The sequence below is a fragment of the Macrotis lagotis genome, chromosome 1 (assembly GCF_037893015.1).
Source record: "Macrotis lagotis isolate mMagLag1 chromosome 1, bilby.v1.9.chrom.fasta, whole genome shotgun sequence".
NCBI lineage: Eukaryota > Metazoa > Chordata > Mammalia > Peramelemorphia > Peramelidae > Macrotis > Macrotis lagotis.
In genome coordinates this window covers 296,724,518-296,742,197 of record NC_133658.1, presented here as the reverse complement: position 1 = coordinate 296,742,197, position 17,680 = coordinate 296,724,518, and the positions used below count along the sequence as shown (strand labels likewise).

Genomic DNA, 17,680 nt, shown 5'->3' with positions numbered 1-17,680 from the left:
AACTCTGGTCTTTGTGAGTGCCCATCAGATGGTGTTACCTCATTGTCCTCTTGCTCCCACCCTTGTCCCACAGTCTACACCCCCTTGGTTACCATGGCAACCAGCAAGGATTGGCTGGAGATGGGAGAAGAGAGGCAGAACATAGATCCCGATTTGCTGCACCCTAAGGACAGCAATATCACTGAGTCCTGAGAACCACAAGGGTCCCCCAGTTACATTAGATCTAAACAAATCAGCTTCCTGAATCATACAAGTCCCCGTCCAGGGCTGAGATTCCAAAACTTACCTAATCCTGAGGTTGCCCCGCATGAGACCGCTGCCTTCCACTGTGAGCACACAATTATCTACTGGTTCATCCAGGGGGTTGGCAAACAGAACCTGCACATTTACGGGGGTCCTCACTCTAGCCTGGTCCAATAACTGTGGAGAAAAGATACAGATTCTATTATGGCTTATCTCCCTCAGCTCACCCAGTACCTGCTCCTCTGCACTTGACCTAGAAGACAGTGGAGAGAGGATGCTGTAAAGTGTAGTGGAGTGTTGGGAAAATGATTAGGAGGAGTCAGGCAATCTGGCTTTTAATTCCAGCTCTGCCACGGACTCACAGACTTAGAAACTCAGAAAATTAAGCAAAAAGGACTCTTAGAAGTCACTGGAAGAGAGACATAGAATAGGGAGACCCAGGGGCAACACTGTAGAGTGCTCCCTAATCAGATTCACATGGGAATAATTTAATAATAACTGGGTAATATCTAACAAAATATATTTTAAAATACAACATAAATAATGTTAACATGAGGTTTCTAAGTCTCAGTGCAGGACTTTGGGATTCTTACAAATGCCTTAGTGGTTTCATTTCCATTTGAGTTTGATACTACTGAGCTAGACCAACCCCTTCTTTTTTATGGATGAGGAAAGTGAGAGAGGGGAACCTGGAGACAGTGATGGAGCCAGGAAAAGAATTCTGAATACTTGGCTCCTAGGCCAGGGCTTCTTCCACTGTGTATCACTTACTCTCTCAATTTGACTCTGGGAAAAATACTTAAATATTGACTCAAAATAATTGGAAGCTGATATTATTTTGCATCAATGTATGCTAGGATCATAATAACCTCCCAACATAACATAGTTTAAACTATTCAAAGTTTTAAGTGCAAACATAGTTTAAACTATTCAAATGGACCAGTGACCTCAAGGCCATGGCCAGTCTGACCTATCAGTACCAGGCTATGCCATGTGATCATGTCCATGTGCTCCCAGTTCTCCAGAGGGGTCCCCTGACATTTTGGGACCTCCCTCAATTTTTCCTGACTCCTTGTTGATGATAGTAGAGTAGAGAGGCTTATTTCTCATTCTCACTACCTGACTAAACATTTTTATTAGGTCTTTCTTCAATAATATCCTTTCTTTATTTGACATTTCCTTACTTTTCATGGGTCAGAGTTGGCTCATGCCCCCTCTCACCCTCCATGTAGTTCTCTGTTGGTCATATGACATCCTTATTTTAAAAATTCTTCAGAAACTGTTCCATGTTGGACTACAGATAACCACATTGGAGATCACTGTAGCAAAAAGATAGGACTTGTTTATAGAAGAAGCTGGGGTCATTAAAAGAGCTTTACAATTTCCCTAAATTGACCAAATTCCTATTTTGTTTGGGCCTACTATCTTGTTTTCTTGTTCGGTAGTGTTGATGGTCTGGTCAAACTGCCTGGAGCAGTTACAGATCTCTTCCAAGAAGCTGTGCAGGGTTCTGGAGTGAGATACCAATAGCAGAGAAATGCTCTATCTATCTTCCTTGCATACTTGGGAGGTTGGCTAAGTAGGGATCCTCCCAATTAAAAGGGAATGATAAAAATAAAAACATCCTTGAAATATATAATTTGCCTTTGGAGAACAGAAGACAGCATAGTGAAAAACAGTGGAGTCTGAGGACCAGGGGTCAAATTGCAACTCAGTTATTTGCTACCTGTAAGTCACTTAATTTCTCTAGTCCTAAGGAAGTCTTGCAAACTGGGATCAAGTCCCAGTACTATCACTACCTAAGAAGAGAACCCTACAGAAGATGCTGCTTCCTCAGTTTTCCCAGTTTGAGATTCATTTGTGAAGGGAGTATATGCCTTGCTATCCTTCTGAGGATCCAAGAAGATAATAGATGCAATTAATCTAAACTAATACTGTATTTAATAATACTGGATAATGAGTGCATTTTATAAACTGTAAAGCCCCTTATATGTGTTAAGGTCATAATATTCTTTCTTTTTTTTGTTGTTTTTTTGCAAGGCATTGAGGCTAAAGTCACACAGCAAGGTAATTATTAAGAGTTTGAGACTGGATGTGAACCTAGGTTCTCCTGACTCCAGGACTGGTGCTCTTTCCTCTGTGCCACCTGGCTGCCCCAAGGACATAATATTCTTTTTTTTTTTAGGTTTTTGCAAGGAAAATGGGGTTACATGGCTTGCCCAAGGCCACACAGCTAGGTAATTATTAAGTGTCTGAGGTCGGATTTGAACTCAGATACTCCTTGACTCCAGGGCTGCTGCTCTATCCACTGAGCCACCTAGCCGCCCCTCCAAGGACATAATATTTTTAAAGAATTTGGTGTTGTAAAGTCCTTTGAGACCATCTAGTCCAACTTTTTCATTAGACAACTGAGGAAAAAGGCTCAGAGCATCACAGATCTGGGGCTGGAAGGGATCTCAGATACTCCATAGGTCAACCCCCTCATTTTAAGAGGAGGAAACAAGTCCTGGGAAATTGTGACTTGCCCAAGGTCACACAAGTAATGTGGAGCAGAACTGGATTCCAAACCCTGGTCCTGTGACTCTACTCATTGCTACCATTTTAGGATCTTATTCTACTCTAAGAAGCTGATGAGATATCTAAGTTGGGGAGAAGAGGTGAGTTTCTTAGAGAGGAAACCCCAGTTCAAGCCAGAGCAGCCTTCATCAGAATAAGGACTCAGCCTTAGACTGATCTTGGAAGAGTCAATGTCAGAGCCTCTTGTGGGCCGGCAGGCCTCCACATGCCAGCCCCTTAGGGAGATGGGGCACCAGTAGGCCTTGTACAGGAGGATGAGTAGTCAAGAAGGGAGAGAGCTCTGAAAAGCTTGTCTGTTTCCTAACCAGGGTACCAGGTTGCTCTGGTGGAGAATAAGGATATCCTTCACTGGCTGTACTGTCCTGGCTTCCTTTATTCCCCCTTTTCTATGTGTTTACAGTGTGACCTAGGAAGTTTGCAGATTTGTCTTAAACCAAAAAAGGTTGGTAAATGTTGTACAGGAGAAAAAGAGGAAGGAAAAAGGGAGTGTGACTATCTCCTTGGGGCATGTGCATATGGCATCAGAGAAACAGTCTCATCCAAATCCCTGAGTTGAGATACTACTAGGTCCTGGGCAGGAGTCATGTCTATACCAAGTTTCTTGTCTTTGTTTTTATTTATGAAGATCTTATTCTTTGAAAGAATTGAAGGGTTTATGGTTATGCTAGTGGTTTCAGTATACTCAAGATATGATTGTACTAATTTCAAAATAATGTGTCCATGTATGTTGGTGAGGGTCCCTTTAGCCACAGGTCTCTACTCTTGGCTACTCCCAAAATCCCCCAACCCATAGAAGGAGTATCCTTCTACCTCCAGAGTGATGGCAGGGTTGTCCAAGATGACATCTCTCTCCACCACAACCTCAGCTTCATCGGTAACTTGACACACAGCAGTGATGCGGATCATGTTGTCTGCCGTCAAGAAGTTTTCATATTGAGCATATGTGAGCTTCAATGGGTACTCCATTTCTAGAAGGACAATTCCAAGAATGAGTGTGGGGCAGTGTGGTTTTTCTTAGGAGGTGAATATGAAGCTGGTCTACTCTGGGGAAAAGTTTTCTGGTCAATGCTTGGGTTACTTCTCTCTTAGTTAATCACTGATAAAAATACCTCCTTCCCTGTGGATGTTGAGATAGCCAGACACCTGGTAACTAAGAACTGCCCTGGAATTAGGATGGGGCATCCACCATAAAAAAAGTTGAGCAAATGCTCCAGAGGCCAAACTTCTGTAAGGGAAAGTTTTCTTCTCTTTTTTTAATCTTTTCTTTCTTTTATTAAAGATTTTATTTGAGTTTTACAATTTCCCCCCCAATCTTACTCCCTCCCCCCAAGGAAAGCAATCTGTCAGACTTTACATTGTTTCCATGTTGTACATTGATCCAAATTGAGTGTGATGAGAGAGAAATCATATTAAGGGAAAGTTTTCAACAGCTCAGGCACTGCTGCTCCCTCCTTTTCCTGAGAAGAATAAAAGGCATTTAGTCCCCAGGGCCCAGGCATGTCTGGGCCTAGGAGTTGCCCATTCTGTGAGGGATATACTATATTTTCTATTCTAATTCACTAGAACCACAGAAAGTGACTGTAGCCTCGGGCTACATTTGAATTAAACAGGAAAACTCACATGAGCCAGGATAGCTCACACTCAGAGTGAACTCTGAGGGTATATGGAACCTAAACCAACAGTTTCTGCACTGGCATAAGACCCTCATACCTTCCTGCCAAGTTTAGCATAGATATGGACCTGGACTCTTCACCTTCCTCTTTAGGCGAGATGCTGGGACCTTTTAATCCACTTGAATAATACTAATAGAACAGGTTTATATATTTCACTTTATGGTCCCAAGATGCTTCACATACATTACTACATTTAATTGTCCCAACAACCTGGTGAGGGAGGCAGCACAGGAGTTATTCCCATTTTATAGATAAGGAAACTGAAACTCAGAGAGAAATAATTTGCTTATGGAAGCATGGTGAATTAGTGGCCGAGACAGACCTCAAACCCAGGTGTCCTGGGTCCTATTTCAATGCTCTTGGTTTCATACTTTGTTTCTATTCCCCCAGAGGAGGGAGGGTTTTCTTCCTTTCCTCTTTCCCTTCCTCCCTACCCTAGCTGGATGGTAAAGGATACTGCCTGGTCTCTCCCCAGGGTCACACTTCTCTAGGGACCAGTCTAAGCTCATGGCCTGTAGAGCCAGGACCCTATAGCTGCTCTTCAGAGGTTTTATATCTCAAACCCCAAAATCATAGACCTCTGCCTGAGAGAGGCAAAGAGACACGTGATCATCTCAGATCTGGCCTCTAAGTTGCATCAAGTCACTTTACCACTCCTAGCCTCAGTTTCCACATCTGGAAAAGGATGGAATTGTATTAGATGATCTTTGCTGTCCTTTATAGTTCTCACATTCTAGAGTTCTATAGCAACAGCCGCCTGCTCAGTCCCCATCCCTGCCTCTAGTCTCCAATCTATCTGGCCAAGGTAAACTTCCAATAGCATCTTCCTCTCCTGCTTGAGCATATTCAGTTGCTTCAAAAGCAATATCCCATTGCTTAAAGGTGAAATGCTACAAACTCATAAACCTAGCATTAAAAACCTTTATAAGCCAGTCCCAGTCAGCCTGCCTAATGGGAGGCTGCTCAAAAACAAACAGGGAGAGTCAGGAAAAACCTAAATTTAAACTCAGCCTCAGGCACTAGTTTTATGACTGTGGACAAGTCACTTTACTGCAGTTTGCCTCAGTTTCCTCATCTATAAATTGGGGATAATAAAAGCACTTCTCTCCCAGCGTCATTGTGAGAATGAAATGAGATCTCTGAACTTTCAACTTCATAGGTATAATGAGTACCATAACACCAATGACAGTGTACTATCTACCTCACAGAGTTGTTATGGGGGAAAATGTCAGCTTTTAAAACCTTAGAACACTAATTTTTGTTACTATTATGATGTTCTGCCCCTGGGAGAAGGTATAAGAGAAAGACTGCTATTATTATTGTTTTTTCCTAACCAGAAGGCAGGGAAGAGGAAAAGTTGTAGTTCAGGTGTAGCAGAGACCCCTGGAGTTTTGGGATTGCTTTGCAATATACAACATAACCCTGAGAACATCTATTATTGGAGAACTTCAAAGTACTTAATGCCCCTTACGGCTCTTCTTGGACTATCTTTACCTCTTCCCATCAGTAGTAGTTTAATTCCCTCTGTAGTTTAATCTTACGCCATCACTTTCTTAAATCTAAACATAAAAAGTAAATAACTCAAGTCCTGGTTTGTGATCTTTGAGGATTTTGCAAGGTGTAAATTCTCACATCAAAAACTTAACAAATGACTCTAGAGAGCAGTCAGGCACTGGCTCCCCCATCCCCCCCCCCCACACACACACACCTGGCCCCTCCTCCCCAGGCCTTTCCTAGTCCCTTAGAGCAGAAGTTCCTGGAGGCAGGCTTTGTCAGAACTTCCTGTAGAGCTCAGTGCCTTACACACAGTAAGTGCTTAATAATGTTCTATATATATGAAGAGAACATTGATTGATTACAAAGTGCTGAGAATAGAAATAGAAAAGTAAGACAAGCCCTGATTTTAAGACACAAATTCTAATGGGAGAGAAAATGAATAGATAGATCTATCTCTAATCTTTCTATCTCTTATCTATTTGCCTATTTTTATATTTTATATTTCTCTATCCATCCATCTATCCATCTCTAATGTATCTAATCTACTTCTCTCTCCTCTCCTCTCTCCTCCCTTATCCTCTTTTGCTCTCTCTCTCTCCCTCTCTCCCTCCTTTTCTTTCTCTCTTGCCCTTCAATGCTTGCGCCCTCTCCATCTTTACTCATCTGGTCAATTTGGAAACTTTTGAGTCTCTTTATGACTTGCACTATATCCAGTCAATTCTTATTATTTTCCACACTGTAGTGTGGAATCCATAATCATTTAATAAACTTTAATTAAACATCTATGTGCCAATGTGCCAGTCTTAGGTCCAGGAGACACCAAGATAAAAGTGACATGGTCCCTGCTCTTGGGGACCTTCCATTTCAATGAGAGGGACAACATTCCTACCTTCTTTAGAACAGTATTAACTCAGTAGCTTTGGGCCAGTCCTTGCTTGGTCTAGTACCTGTGCAGGGATGGGGTGAGGGGCAATGATCTCTGCAGGGCCTGCAAACATTGTAAGGCTGTACAGAATACACCAGGAGATAATATACAGGTGAGAATTCTGTCTAGTGTAAATTGTAGCAGAAGAGGGAACCTTTAAGGAAAGAGCTCCCAAGTTACCTTCTTGAGGATTCAGAGAAGCTGTGAAGGAGTCCTTCCACACCTCATGCACTAGAGTCCCATTGTACACAATGGTCCAAGCCGTCATGTTCACTGACACAGTTTTCCAATCATCACTCAGGTTTTTGAGCTGCAGGATCAGGTTGACCTCTTTGCCCACTTCCAGAGTACCATTGACCTTGAACTTCCCAGAGATAGTGGGTGGTCTTTCTCCTGGGTTTTCTTCTGTAGATGAGGTGGCACCAAAAGCCCCAGCATTGGGCTTCAGTCTCTGCAGAGCCTTATTGAATACATCCCTCTCCTCTTTAGAACCTGTGCAAAGACAGAGGGAGAAGGTGTTGGGAGGGAATCTTAAGTATTTGGAGGTCATCTTATAGTAGTGGTAAGAGCACCAGAATTCAAGATTTGAGATCTAGTCTTGCCTTTGTTATTGATTTGCTGGATGTAAGTAGCCTCCCTTCCTTAGGACTCAGTATCTTCACCTGTGAAACTGGGAAGTCAATAGCTTGATAGTCTCTACTTAGGTTCATTTCAACTTTCAACTTCCAAATTGGACTGCTTTCAATTTCACAGACATTTATGAAGTATCTATTACAAGGCAATAGGGATACAAACATCCATATAAGACAGATGCTATTCTTAAGGAACTTAGGAGCTCAGGACAATTCCAACACTTTATGTTCTAAGGTCCACTCCCTACCTAAATTTTAGATTTAACTGTTAGTGGCTGTGAGCCTCAAATCCTTACCCAGTTGGCCATTTGCCAAGGATCTCAATGGAAAGAAGGGAGATGGAATGATTGGCCTCACCCCTAATCTGCTCCCAAGTTGCCCCAGGGAGGTTCAGCTCCAGCTTTCAAGGGAGAAAAACAGATTACCAGAGCAGCTAGATCCTTTCAGTGGTGGTTCCTCTTGGCTACTTCCCATCCTTTAGTTGAGATGCAGGCTGAATACTTGGGGTCAAGAGCTATGCTGAGAACTGTAGTTCCCACTGACTGGGGCTATGTAGGTCAGCTACTGGGCTTTGCCCAAAGATCAAGACTTCCTACTCCTGTTATACAAAAAGCTTAGCAACTACTTTTATGAGCTCCTTGGGGCAAAGTGAGCGTCATAAGGTGAGGAAATTGAGGCTGACTGGTCAAATGACTCTGCTTCATGTCACGCAGGGGATGGGGCGGAGCCCAGGTTGGGTTACCAGTAGGGGATGGAAATGAAGTAGCATGGGTCCAATGGGGAAAAAAATGATGGACCAACAGCCAGGTCCTGTATCTGCCAATGACTCTCATGTGATCCTGGGTAAGTCATTTCATACTTTCAATTTTCCCATCTGTTAAATGGGGTTAATAATACCTGGATTGCCTTGTGTGAGGCAAAAATAAGATATACTATATATATATATATATATATATATATATGTACTTAAATTCAACTGCTTCCCTTTTGTAACTACACTGTATAATGTGCTTGTTATACTAAATTGTGGTCTCTTTGTTTCTAGTCTCATCTTGTTTTCTAGGTATTTTGCATGAACATAACATTAACCTGGAATAGGTCACACTCTTGATTCAACCTCTTTTGGATGGTGGGACATTTATTTGCTGAAGCCTATTTTCATCCTGCACTCTGGGGGCCAGTCTCTGCCCTTGGTTACAGAACCACCCCAGGATGGTGACATGAAGCTGATGCAGTTGGGATTGAGGATGGTTCAGGCTGCATCCATATGGAACCTTCTTGCTGGCACTGATTCTGCTCGTGACCTTAGTGTCAGCACTGAAAAGGATCTTACAGCTGTCTACTCTGATCCTCTCATTTTATAGATGGGGAAACTGAGGCCAGAGAGAAGAGACTGATCTGAAGTTAGGCAAGGTCAAGATTACACCTCAGATCACAGGACAACAAGTCCATTGTTCTTTTCATTATACTCTCTTGTCTATATTTCAAATCAGTGTGTGTTAGGGGTGGGAACAATTGTTTGTAAAAGGCTAGGGGGTTATCTGGAATTGGTAGGAGGGAGGCAGAATAAAAATCACTGTGCTTAATTTTCTGAATTAGGGATCATCAAACAGGAAGCTTTGGGCGTTACCTATAGGATAGGCTAGGCTGGCAGGAGTTATAGATGGTCCAAAGCAATCTTAGAAGAGGGAAAGGGAGTGGAAAGGAATGGAAGAGGAGGACAAAATCTAGAGAGAGAAGGGAAAGCAAAATCAAAGGGGTTAATAAAGAACATAAACCTAGGAATCTAGAGACATTGATTTTAGTTCTGGCTTTACTACTGATGAGCTGGGTGACCTTAGGCAAGTCACTGCCTCTCCAGGCCTCAGTTTTTCCATCTGTGGAATTTGAGAACAGGATAATATTACATCTCTAAAATTCCTTTCAGCCTGAACATTATATATTCCATATTCTAAGAGCTATTCTGTGTTCCCTTTTAGTTCTGACATTCTGTGGTCTATGACTTCAGTTACATTTTTAGATTCTACAGTCTAAAGTATCTCCTAGCAATGCCATTCTTTATTTTAGACTCTAGGGCCCTTTCGATGGTCTATATCCTTCAGGCCCTTTCTACTATGACATATCTTCATGATATCAGTGCCATCACCCCATTAGGACATGGTTCCCTGTTAGGCACAATGTTTTTGTGGTTTTTTTTATTTTTTCAAGGCTATAGCATTAAGTGACTTGCCCAAGGCCATACAGCTAAGCAAGTATTAAGTGTCTGAGGTCACATTTGAACTCATGTCTTCCTGACTCCAGGGTTGGTGCTCTATCCACTGTGCCACTAAGCTGCTACCTAGCTGTTGCTTGTTAGGCACAATGACAAAGTCAACTAAACGTGATCACTGATATCTCCAGGAAACAGTCACAATCTAAATGGTCTTTACTTTCTTCCCCTACTTTTCTTACTTCCCTTCATTATAGCATCTCTGGGCTTCCTTCTCAATAATTGGTGCTTATAGGCAGCATTGACTTATTTAGAGAAAATCCTTTTTTTTGAGGTTGTTCAGATCATGTCATTTCACAGCTTCCTATTGCCTATAGGACACAAGCCAAACACAATTCTGACACCTGATAGCCTCCACCACCAGGCTTCAGTAGACCTTTCTGCTCATTGTTACTTTCCAAATGGACCCTTCTTAACATAACCTGGATGCTTTTGCTCTCATTATCCATATGCCAGAAAGATTCATCTTTGCCATTCAAAATTCTATTTCTCTTTCAAGATCTCCTTTTCCACAAAGCCTTTCCTCTGTACTTCTATGATACCTTAAACCTATTTGGCATTTATTTCACACTCCCTAAGAGAATCATTTGCAGACATGGCTTCTACCCCCGTTAGTCAACAATCTTGATGAGGACAGAAGCCATGCTTTATTCATCTCTCTATGCCTTAGGATACAAATAACCAGGAGCTGTGTGGAGCAGATGCTTATACATATTTGCTAAATAAATGAACAAATGAAATAGAGTGAGTCCTGCCATATTGTAAATCTCAGGGCATTAGATAGACATCTCTCTTTCTGGGGATGACAGTCCCTGTCTCTGGTCTAGGGCTCTCACCTTCAGGATATTTGTATTTGTCTGTGACATCCATGCGGGAATTGCTGCCCACAGCCTTTGTGCTGATGAACCTGCCCACTGAGCTGGTTTTGGTAGAGGCTTGCTTTTTGCTGTTATCAGGGCCGATAACCCAGATGATCTGGTCAGCATTCACTTCCGAAAATACAAAGGGCATATCAAAATCCAGGTTCACCTCACCCTGCTTGACAGCAACGACAGAAGCAGGACCACACTGGAACACTCCTGGAGCATAAGAAGGCAAACAGATTATAAAGATGTAGCTCAGATACTCCCAGCCCTGTATCATTCCTGCCACCCTGAGAAGGCCTCCCAATTTCATTTGTGTCCTTCCCTTTTTTTGTCTGCTTCTCCAAATCCCATCTGTCCCTCAAAAACCAGATGAAGTCCTACATCTCCATGAAGTTGTCCTTGAACATCTCATGTCAGAGGAATTGTTCCCACTTCTCAACTCCAGTAGATTATATACCATCTGTACCAGTTCTGAGTTCTTGTCATAAACTTTCCAGGATTTTTAGATTGAGATTGGAACTACACAGGGACAAAGAGTATGCTCTCTATTCTTATATTTGCAACTTGCTGTAGCAGAGACAAAATAAGGTCTGGCAGGGCCATCTTTACATTGCTCCTCAAGGTTTTTATGCTTTGATGAGCACAGGCCCCAATTCTTATTCAAGAAAGTACCAGGGCTAGCGAAAGGATCAATAATTTGGGCAGGGCTGTAGGACTGCATTAAAGAATGAACAATGTCATATACAAGTTATAATATAAAGCTAAAAACCATTTTTATTAATGTATGAAAGGATCAGTAGATTGAGGGCAGGGAACATATTGTATCCGAATTTTGTACCTTCTTTTATCCCCAGCATGGTGTTCTATATATATAAAAGCTCTTGAGAGATATTTTCCTAATTGAATCCTTTAATTTTAGGAGTTGAGACAAAGCATTTATTTCTAGGCCCTCTAAGTGTAACTGAAACAGTGACAGACTTGCTGTCAGAAGACTTGAATTCAAATCTTAGATCTCTTATTACATGTGTAACTTTGGCTAATTCATGTCCCTGTTTCTTCAAATGTAAAATGAAGAGGCTGGATGACATGATGTAAGTCCCTTCTAGTTCTAAGTTTTAGGATTCTATGAAAAGTGAATGGCCTCTATTTAGTGGAATTGCTGAATGGCCCCTGATGTCATGGGACACAAGTCTTATAACAACAAGAAATTATGAGTCATACCAGGCTATGTTTGATCAGGTTCCATTGAGTGGTTAAAAAACTTAAGAGTATTTGAGTGTATATAAAGAACTTTCAACCAGAGCTGTCAAGACCCACTTTGGGGAGCATTGAGTTTTAAATCAAGGCTGAATGACTTGTTCTCAGGGTTCTTATAGAGTTGAACTCTTTTAGTTGAATTCTTTTCTAATGATAAAAATTTTATGATTCTCTGGGTTCAAAATGGGAAGGGATGATCAATAAGGGCAGTAACACAAGCCAAACACAATTCTGACACCACCAAACTTCAGGAGATCTTTCTGCCTGCTGTTATGGACCAAATGGACCTTTCTTAACATAACCTGGATACTTTTACTCCTATTATTCATATGCCAGAAAGTTTCAAAAGCCATTCAAAATCCTACAAAAACCTATGTTGATATAGGTTTCATACCAATGGTGACACTTGAAAGATGGGTAAAATCTAGATTTACAGAGAAAAGGAATGGAGGGTATTACAGGCACTGAGGAAAGATGTAGAAATAGGAGAAGGCAAGGCATGCATGTATTTGGGATGATATGTCACACTGGAACAGATGATTTGAGTGTGACAGAAATGTGTGATAAGATTGGGTTATAGGTGGTGAGGCTAGATTGTGAAGTTCAGACTTCTTAGGGAAGAAGGGAGCTAATAAAAGTTTTTGGGCAGGGAATGACATATTGAAAAAAGAGTTTCAGGAAGTTTCTCCCTCGCAGATGTTAAATCCCAAGATAGCTTCATTATACCTGTAGTGTGGCATGAGTGGTGACTTGCCCTGTCTTTAAGTGGAATGGGGTCAGAGGATACAAACCCATTTTATTATCCATCAAAACCAACAGAAGAAGAGGGATAAATTTGCAGGGAAAATATAATCTCAAAGATAAATCAAAATAACTTTGGTACCATCCTCCTCCTATTAGTTGAAGAATAAAGATCTATCTGAACTATGACCAATCAAAGAATCAAAAGATAGTTACACCAACTTAATCTTAAAAGTTTACCTTGACTCCTTTCCTGTGGAGTTGCATCCAACACTTGCCATCCATTATACTGTGAATGCAAGTCATTTCGAACAAACCAAGCTTCATTCCATACATGAAAATTCCTGAATAATCAAGTCATAGTTAAGTCAGAGCATTAGGGTCAAGTCAACTAGCCCAAATATCTTGTTTTATAGTTACAGAAAAGAGGTGTTAGACTAGAACTATTTCAGCAACAGTTATTTACCACATGAACTTGAAAAGAAGATATTTCTCCTATGACACAAAGAAATTCTGATCATTTGAGGGGCTTTCAAGTGTGGGTTATAAACTAACTGGTCTCAGAAGCACCCCAGGGAATCTGTGTTTCTGTTACAGTGAATTCTGAAGCTATAAAGTTCTTGAATTGATCTGGAGCCTTATATTAGCTTTATCCATCTCTGCTCAAGCCCAGCTACAGGACAGAGAAAAATTGCATTCAATCAAATTGCATTTAGTATGCTTTACACAAAGTCCTAGGCTCTGTTAAGCTGGAGAACAAAGACATAGAACTCCTGCCCCCAAGAAGTTTGATCTAATGAAAGAATATTTAGGTTTAATATTCTAGAGGAAAGGTTCAATTTCTGCCTCCTTCACTTACTACCTGTGTGACCTTGGGTAAGTTGGCTTCCCTTTTCCGAGTCTCAGGTTCCTGATCTCTAAAATGGGAATAGTGTTATCTATTGACCCAGTTTTCCTTATGGGAATGTTGTGAGGACTGAATGAGTTAATAGGTTCACTTTTGAAAAGAGCTACAAAATGTTAAGTGACTATTCTTATTAGCAGAGATAATGAAGAATTTTAATAGAACAGAGATATCAAATCTCCCCAAGACAATAAACATCACAGGGAATTATGGAAAGGAGAGAGCCCTTTGACTTGAGATGGTCAGGAAAGGTTTTTTGGGTTTAAACTGAATCATTGGATCACAAGATTACAGATCTGGAAGGAGCCTCAGAGATCATCTAGTCCAACTCTCTCACTTTACAGATGACGACACAATAGCCCTGGCAGATTAAATGACTTGCCTAGGATCAAACAGGTAATGAACCTAATCTGAACCTAATCACATATTCAATCAACCCTTAGAATCTGTCATTCCAAATTCCTCCTTCCTTTTTGAGGTTAGCTATGGCCAGGAGACCTTCATAACATTCTGCAAATTGAATATTCACAAAAGGGCTATTTCAAACTGGAGGGATAAGAAACTATTCTTAGAGTTTCTCCAGATGCTCCTCTCCCCTCCATTAGGACCTTGTCCTTCTGAATTACTTTTAATTGAACTGAGTAGATGTAGCAACTCTCTAGTGGAATGCAATGTCCAGGAGGACAGGTATTTTTTCTTTTTGCCTTTGTCTATCAATCACCTAGAACAGTGCTACACACATGGTAAGCACTCATAAATATTTATTGAATTGAATTGGAGTCCTTCTAGGCTGAGAGTTGGGAATCCAAGCCCTTGGGACAAAGCTGTTTTTCCAAATGGGTATCTATCTGTAAGAGTTTTCATTCAGCAGGCATTTGTTACACATTCATCTATGCCAGGAATTTTGCCAGTTACTAGGGATTTGAAACTAGAAATGAAAGTAGTCTTTGCTCCTCAGGAGCTTCCACTTTACTGGGGCAAACTAACATGTATATAATTAAGTAACTACAAAGTTGTATGAGGGAACCTTGATGATAGGCATGGGACCAGGAAAGGTCTTGGGTAGAAGCTGACATCTGAGCTAAGCCTTAAAAGAAGCTAGGGATTCTAAAAGGCAGAAGTCAGGAGTGAACACATTTTAGACATAATAATATTGTATAGAGTTTTAAGGTTTACAAAGGGTTTTGCAAATATTATCACCCTTTATCCTTACAAGACAAATGGAAAGTGGGCCATGTGAGTTGGAGAGATGATCACTGAACTAATGGAAACTACTGAGATAACACCAAGAACAGAATAGAAAGAAAGAAGAGGGCCTAGATCAGACCCTTGAAGGCCATTCACAAGTAGGGGCTAAATATGAATGATGAGGCATCAAAGGAGACCCAAAGGAACATTTAGATAGATAGGAGGAGAACAAGGAGAATACAGAGTCACAGGGTCTAATGCTGCAAAGAGGTCAAGAAAGATGAGGACTGAGAAAAAAAAACCATTGGGTTTAGCAATTAAGAGTTTTGGTCTGAAAGGTAAATGTTGAGATTGAGTTAATAGGTAGTAATTCCTACTCTGATATCCATGGAGAAGAAATTAAAATAATAGGCTGTGAGGACTCAGACTTTTCTTGGCATATACCTTGCTCTCTTGGACTCAAAGAACTTATCCAAAGAGCTGGAGGGGACCCAGGAACACAAAATGTTAGAATATATAAAGCCACAAAGTAGAACTGGTAGGAATCTTAGGACATAAAATGTAGGGGTGGAAGGGATCTCAGAGGCCATCTAGTCCAACCAAGACCTAAAGGGGTGGAGTTACTTGTCCAAACTCACACAGCTAGTTGGACCCTGTTTTTCAGTTTTATATTCCATTCCTAAACCTGACTGGCTCCAATATGTAAGTTCTGATGTCAGGGATTAGCTACAGAAAGCAATTCCTGTTTCATAGGTTCTGTGATTATGGAAATAGTAACAAGTCAGGAGTGAGGAATATTTGTGGGGCAAATTTACAGGGAAACTAAGAGTAGGCAAATTTCCATCATTGTAGTCCAGAAAGTACAGAACATGCCCATTTCTCTGTATTACAGTAAGCAAGTCACTTCATTTCTTTGGACTTCTGTGCAATGAATGAGGGAAAGATTTTATAATCTAATGTTCTTTCCAGCTTTCCAGTGTTTTATGATCTTACAGATGAACTAAAAGTCTCAAAGGTCATGAACTAATTTCCTAAATTTCTCTTCCCTAAAGGGAATCAGACAGCATTCTGTCCTAGGGTAATCTCTCCCAGAACTGTAGCCTCTATTGGACCGATAGACACTCAGGAATGGATTCTCTGTGAAGCAGAGCTTTAAAGAAGTTCAGGACTATGCCCAAAGGGCTGTAAAACTGAGCATACCATTTAAGTCAACAATCCCACTACTAGGTTTATATCCCAAACTGATCATAGAAAAGGGGACAGACTTCTCCTCTTCAAAAATATTTATAACAGTTATGTTTGTGGTGGCAAAGAATTTGGAAATTGAGCAGTTGCCCATCAATTGAGGAATGACTGAACAAGTTGCAAGCTATGAATGTGATGGAATACTCTTCTGTAAGAAATAATACATGGGCAGATTTCAGAAAAAACCTGGAAAGAATTAAATGAACTGATGTTGAATGAATTGAGCAGAACCAGAAGACCATTGTACCCAGCAACAGCAACATTGTGCTCTTAAAAATAGAATGATTAAAGACTTGTGATGGAAAATGCCATCCACATCTAGAGGAAGAACAATGGGGTCTAAATGCAGACCAAAGCATAGTTTTTACTTATTTAAATTTGTTTTTTGCTTTTTTCTCTCTCTCTCATGTTTTTTCTCTTTTGTTTAGATTCTTTTTTCACAACTTGACTAATATGGAGATATGTTTAACATAATTGTTCATATATTATATTAGATTACTTGCTATTTTGGAAGGGAGGAAGGAAGGGAAGGCAGGAGAAAAATGTGGAACTTAAAATCTTACAAAAAAATGAATGTTGAAAACTATCTTTACATTTAATTGGAAAAATAAAATGCACAAAATATAAAATAGATAAGTAAATTGCTGAACAAATAATAAAGAGATTAATTTAAAAAAAAACCTCAGCAGAAGTAAGCATTCATCTCTGAAGGCTTAAAGCTGGAGTTAAAAGAGAGACAGTGGGTGATGGGTCAGGGGTATGAAGGTATCTGAATGAGGTAAGGTATGAGGATATTTGTCTAATTTGCTTGAAACAGCCTCTTCCTGCCCCTTTTCTCTTTCCAGGGATTAGGTGGTGCAGCATACTACAGAATGTGGCATGACATGACCTGGGTGCATTTTCTGCTTTTACCAGTCATCCTAAGATATATTTTTACACATAGGTTATCTCTCTGACTGGATTGTAAGTGCCTTAAGGGCAGAATATGTTTTATTCATATTTCTAACTTCAAAAAAGTCTTCCAATTTTTGTCTCCCAATTCACATAGTAGGTGTTCAAAAAAACATTTATGATTAGGTTGGTGTTATCAGGAATAGCATAAACCCTGGAAATATTTTACTGCTGGTCAGGAGGAGGTGGAATAAAGAGTTAGAATAAATGACCTTTCAGGTGCCTTCTGAGTCTGACACTCTATGATCCTAGGACTATAAGAAAAAAAGAATTGTTTTCCTCAGGTATTCAGTGCCAGGGGGAACATTTAAGAGGGACCAGGACAAAAGAGAAATAGTGTTGGTTCAGAGACAGGGGATCTGGGTTCAAGTCTATGCTCTCTTATGCAGAACCAGGGTGACCTTGGGACAGTCACTTTTCCTTAAATAAGGGGGTTGCCCAGATCATCTCTAAGATCCCTTGATCTATGACTCTTCAAATGGGCCCCATACTTGCCTCAATGAGCACAGGACAAGGTTTCCACAGAGCTCCTTAAACATAGTAAATATGCAATCCAAGAGTGCTCAGAGACAAATGAAATGTACACAAAGACACATGCACATAAACAGAATCAGGTTAAGGTATAAGTTAACCACAGCCTAAATTGTTTCAGATGATTTAGTTATGCTCATTGACCTGGCTGGGCCTGAGGCTTCATTTATGTTAGCAGACA

At 40.6% G+C, this 17,680-nt stretch overlaps 1 protein-coding gene across 1 annotated transcript in view; it reads right to left on the bottom strand.

Annotated features, from left to right (window-relative positions):
• Positions 1-17,680, bottom strand: part of TGM3 (transglutaminase 3) — a 48,211-nt gene that overhangs the window by 4,701 nt on the left and 25,830 nt on the right. The window contains exons 8-12 of the mRNA XM_074211188.1: positions 12,921-13,024; positions 10,653-10,895; positions 7,096-7,407; positions 3,631-3,788; positions 287-420 (exon numbers count right to left, since the gene is read on the bottom strand). Of these exons, the coding sequence (XP_074067289.1) occupies positions 287-420; positions 3,631-3,788; positions 7,096-7,407; positions 10,653-10,895; positions 12,921-13,024 (951 nt within the window). The remainder of the gene's footprint in view (positions 1-286; positions 421-3,630; positions 3,789-7,095; positions 7,408-10,652; positions 10,896-12,920; positions 13,025-17,680) is intronic.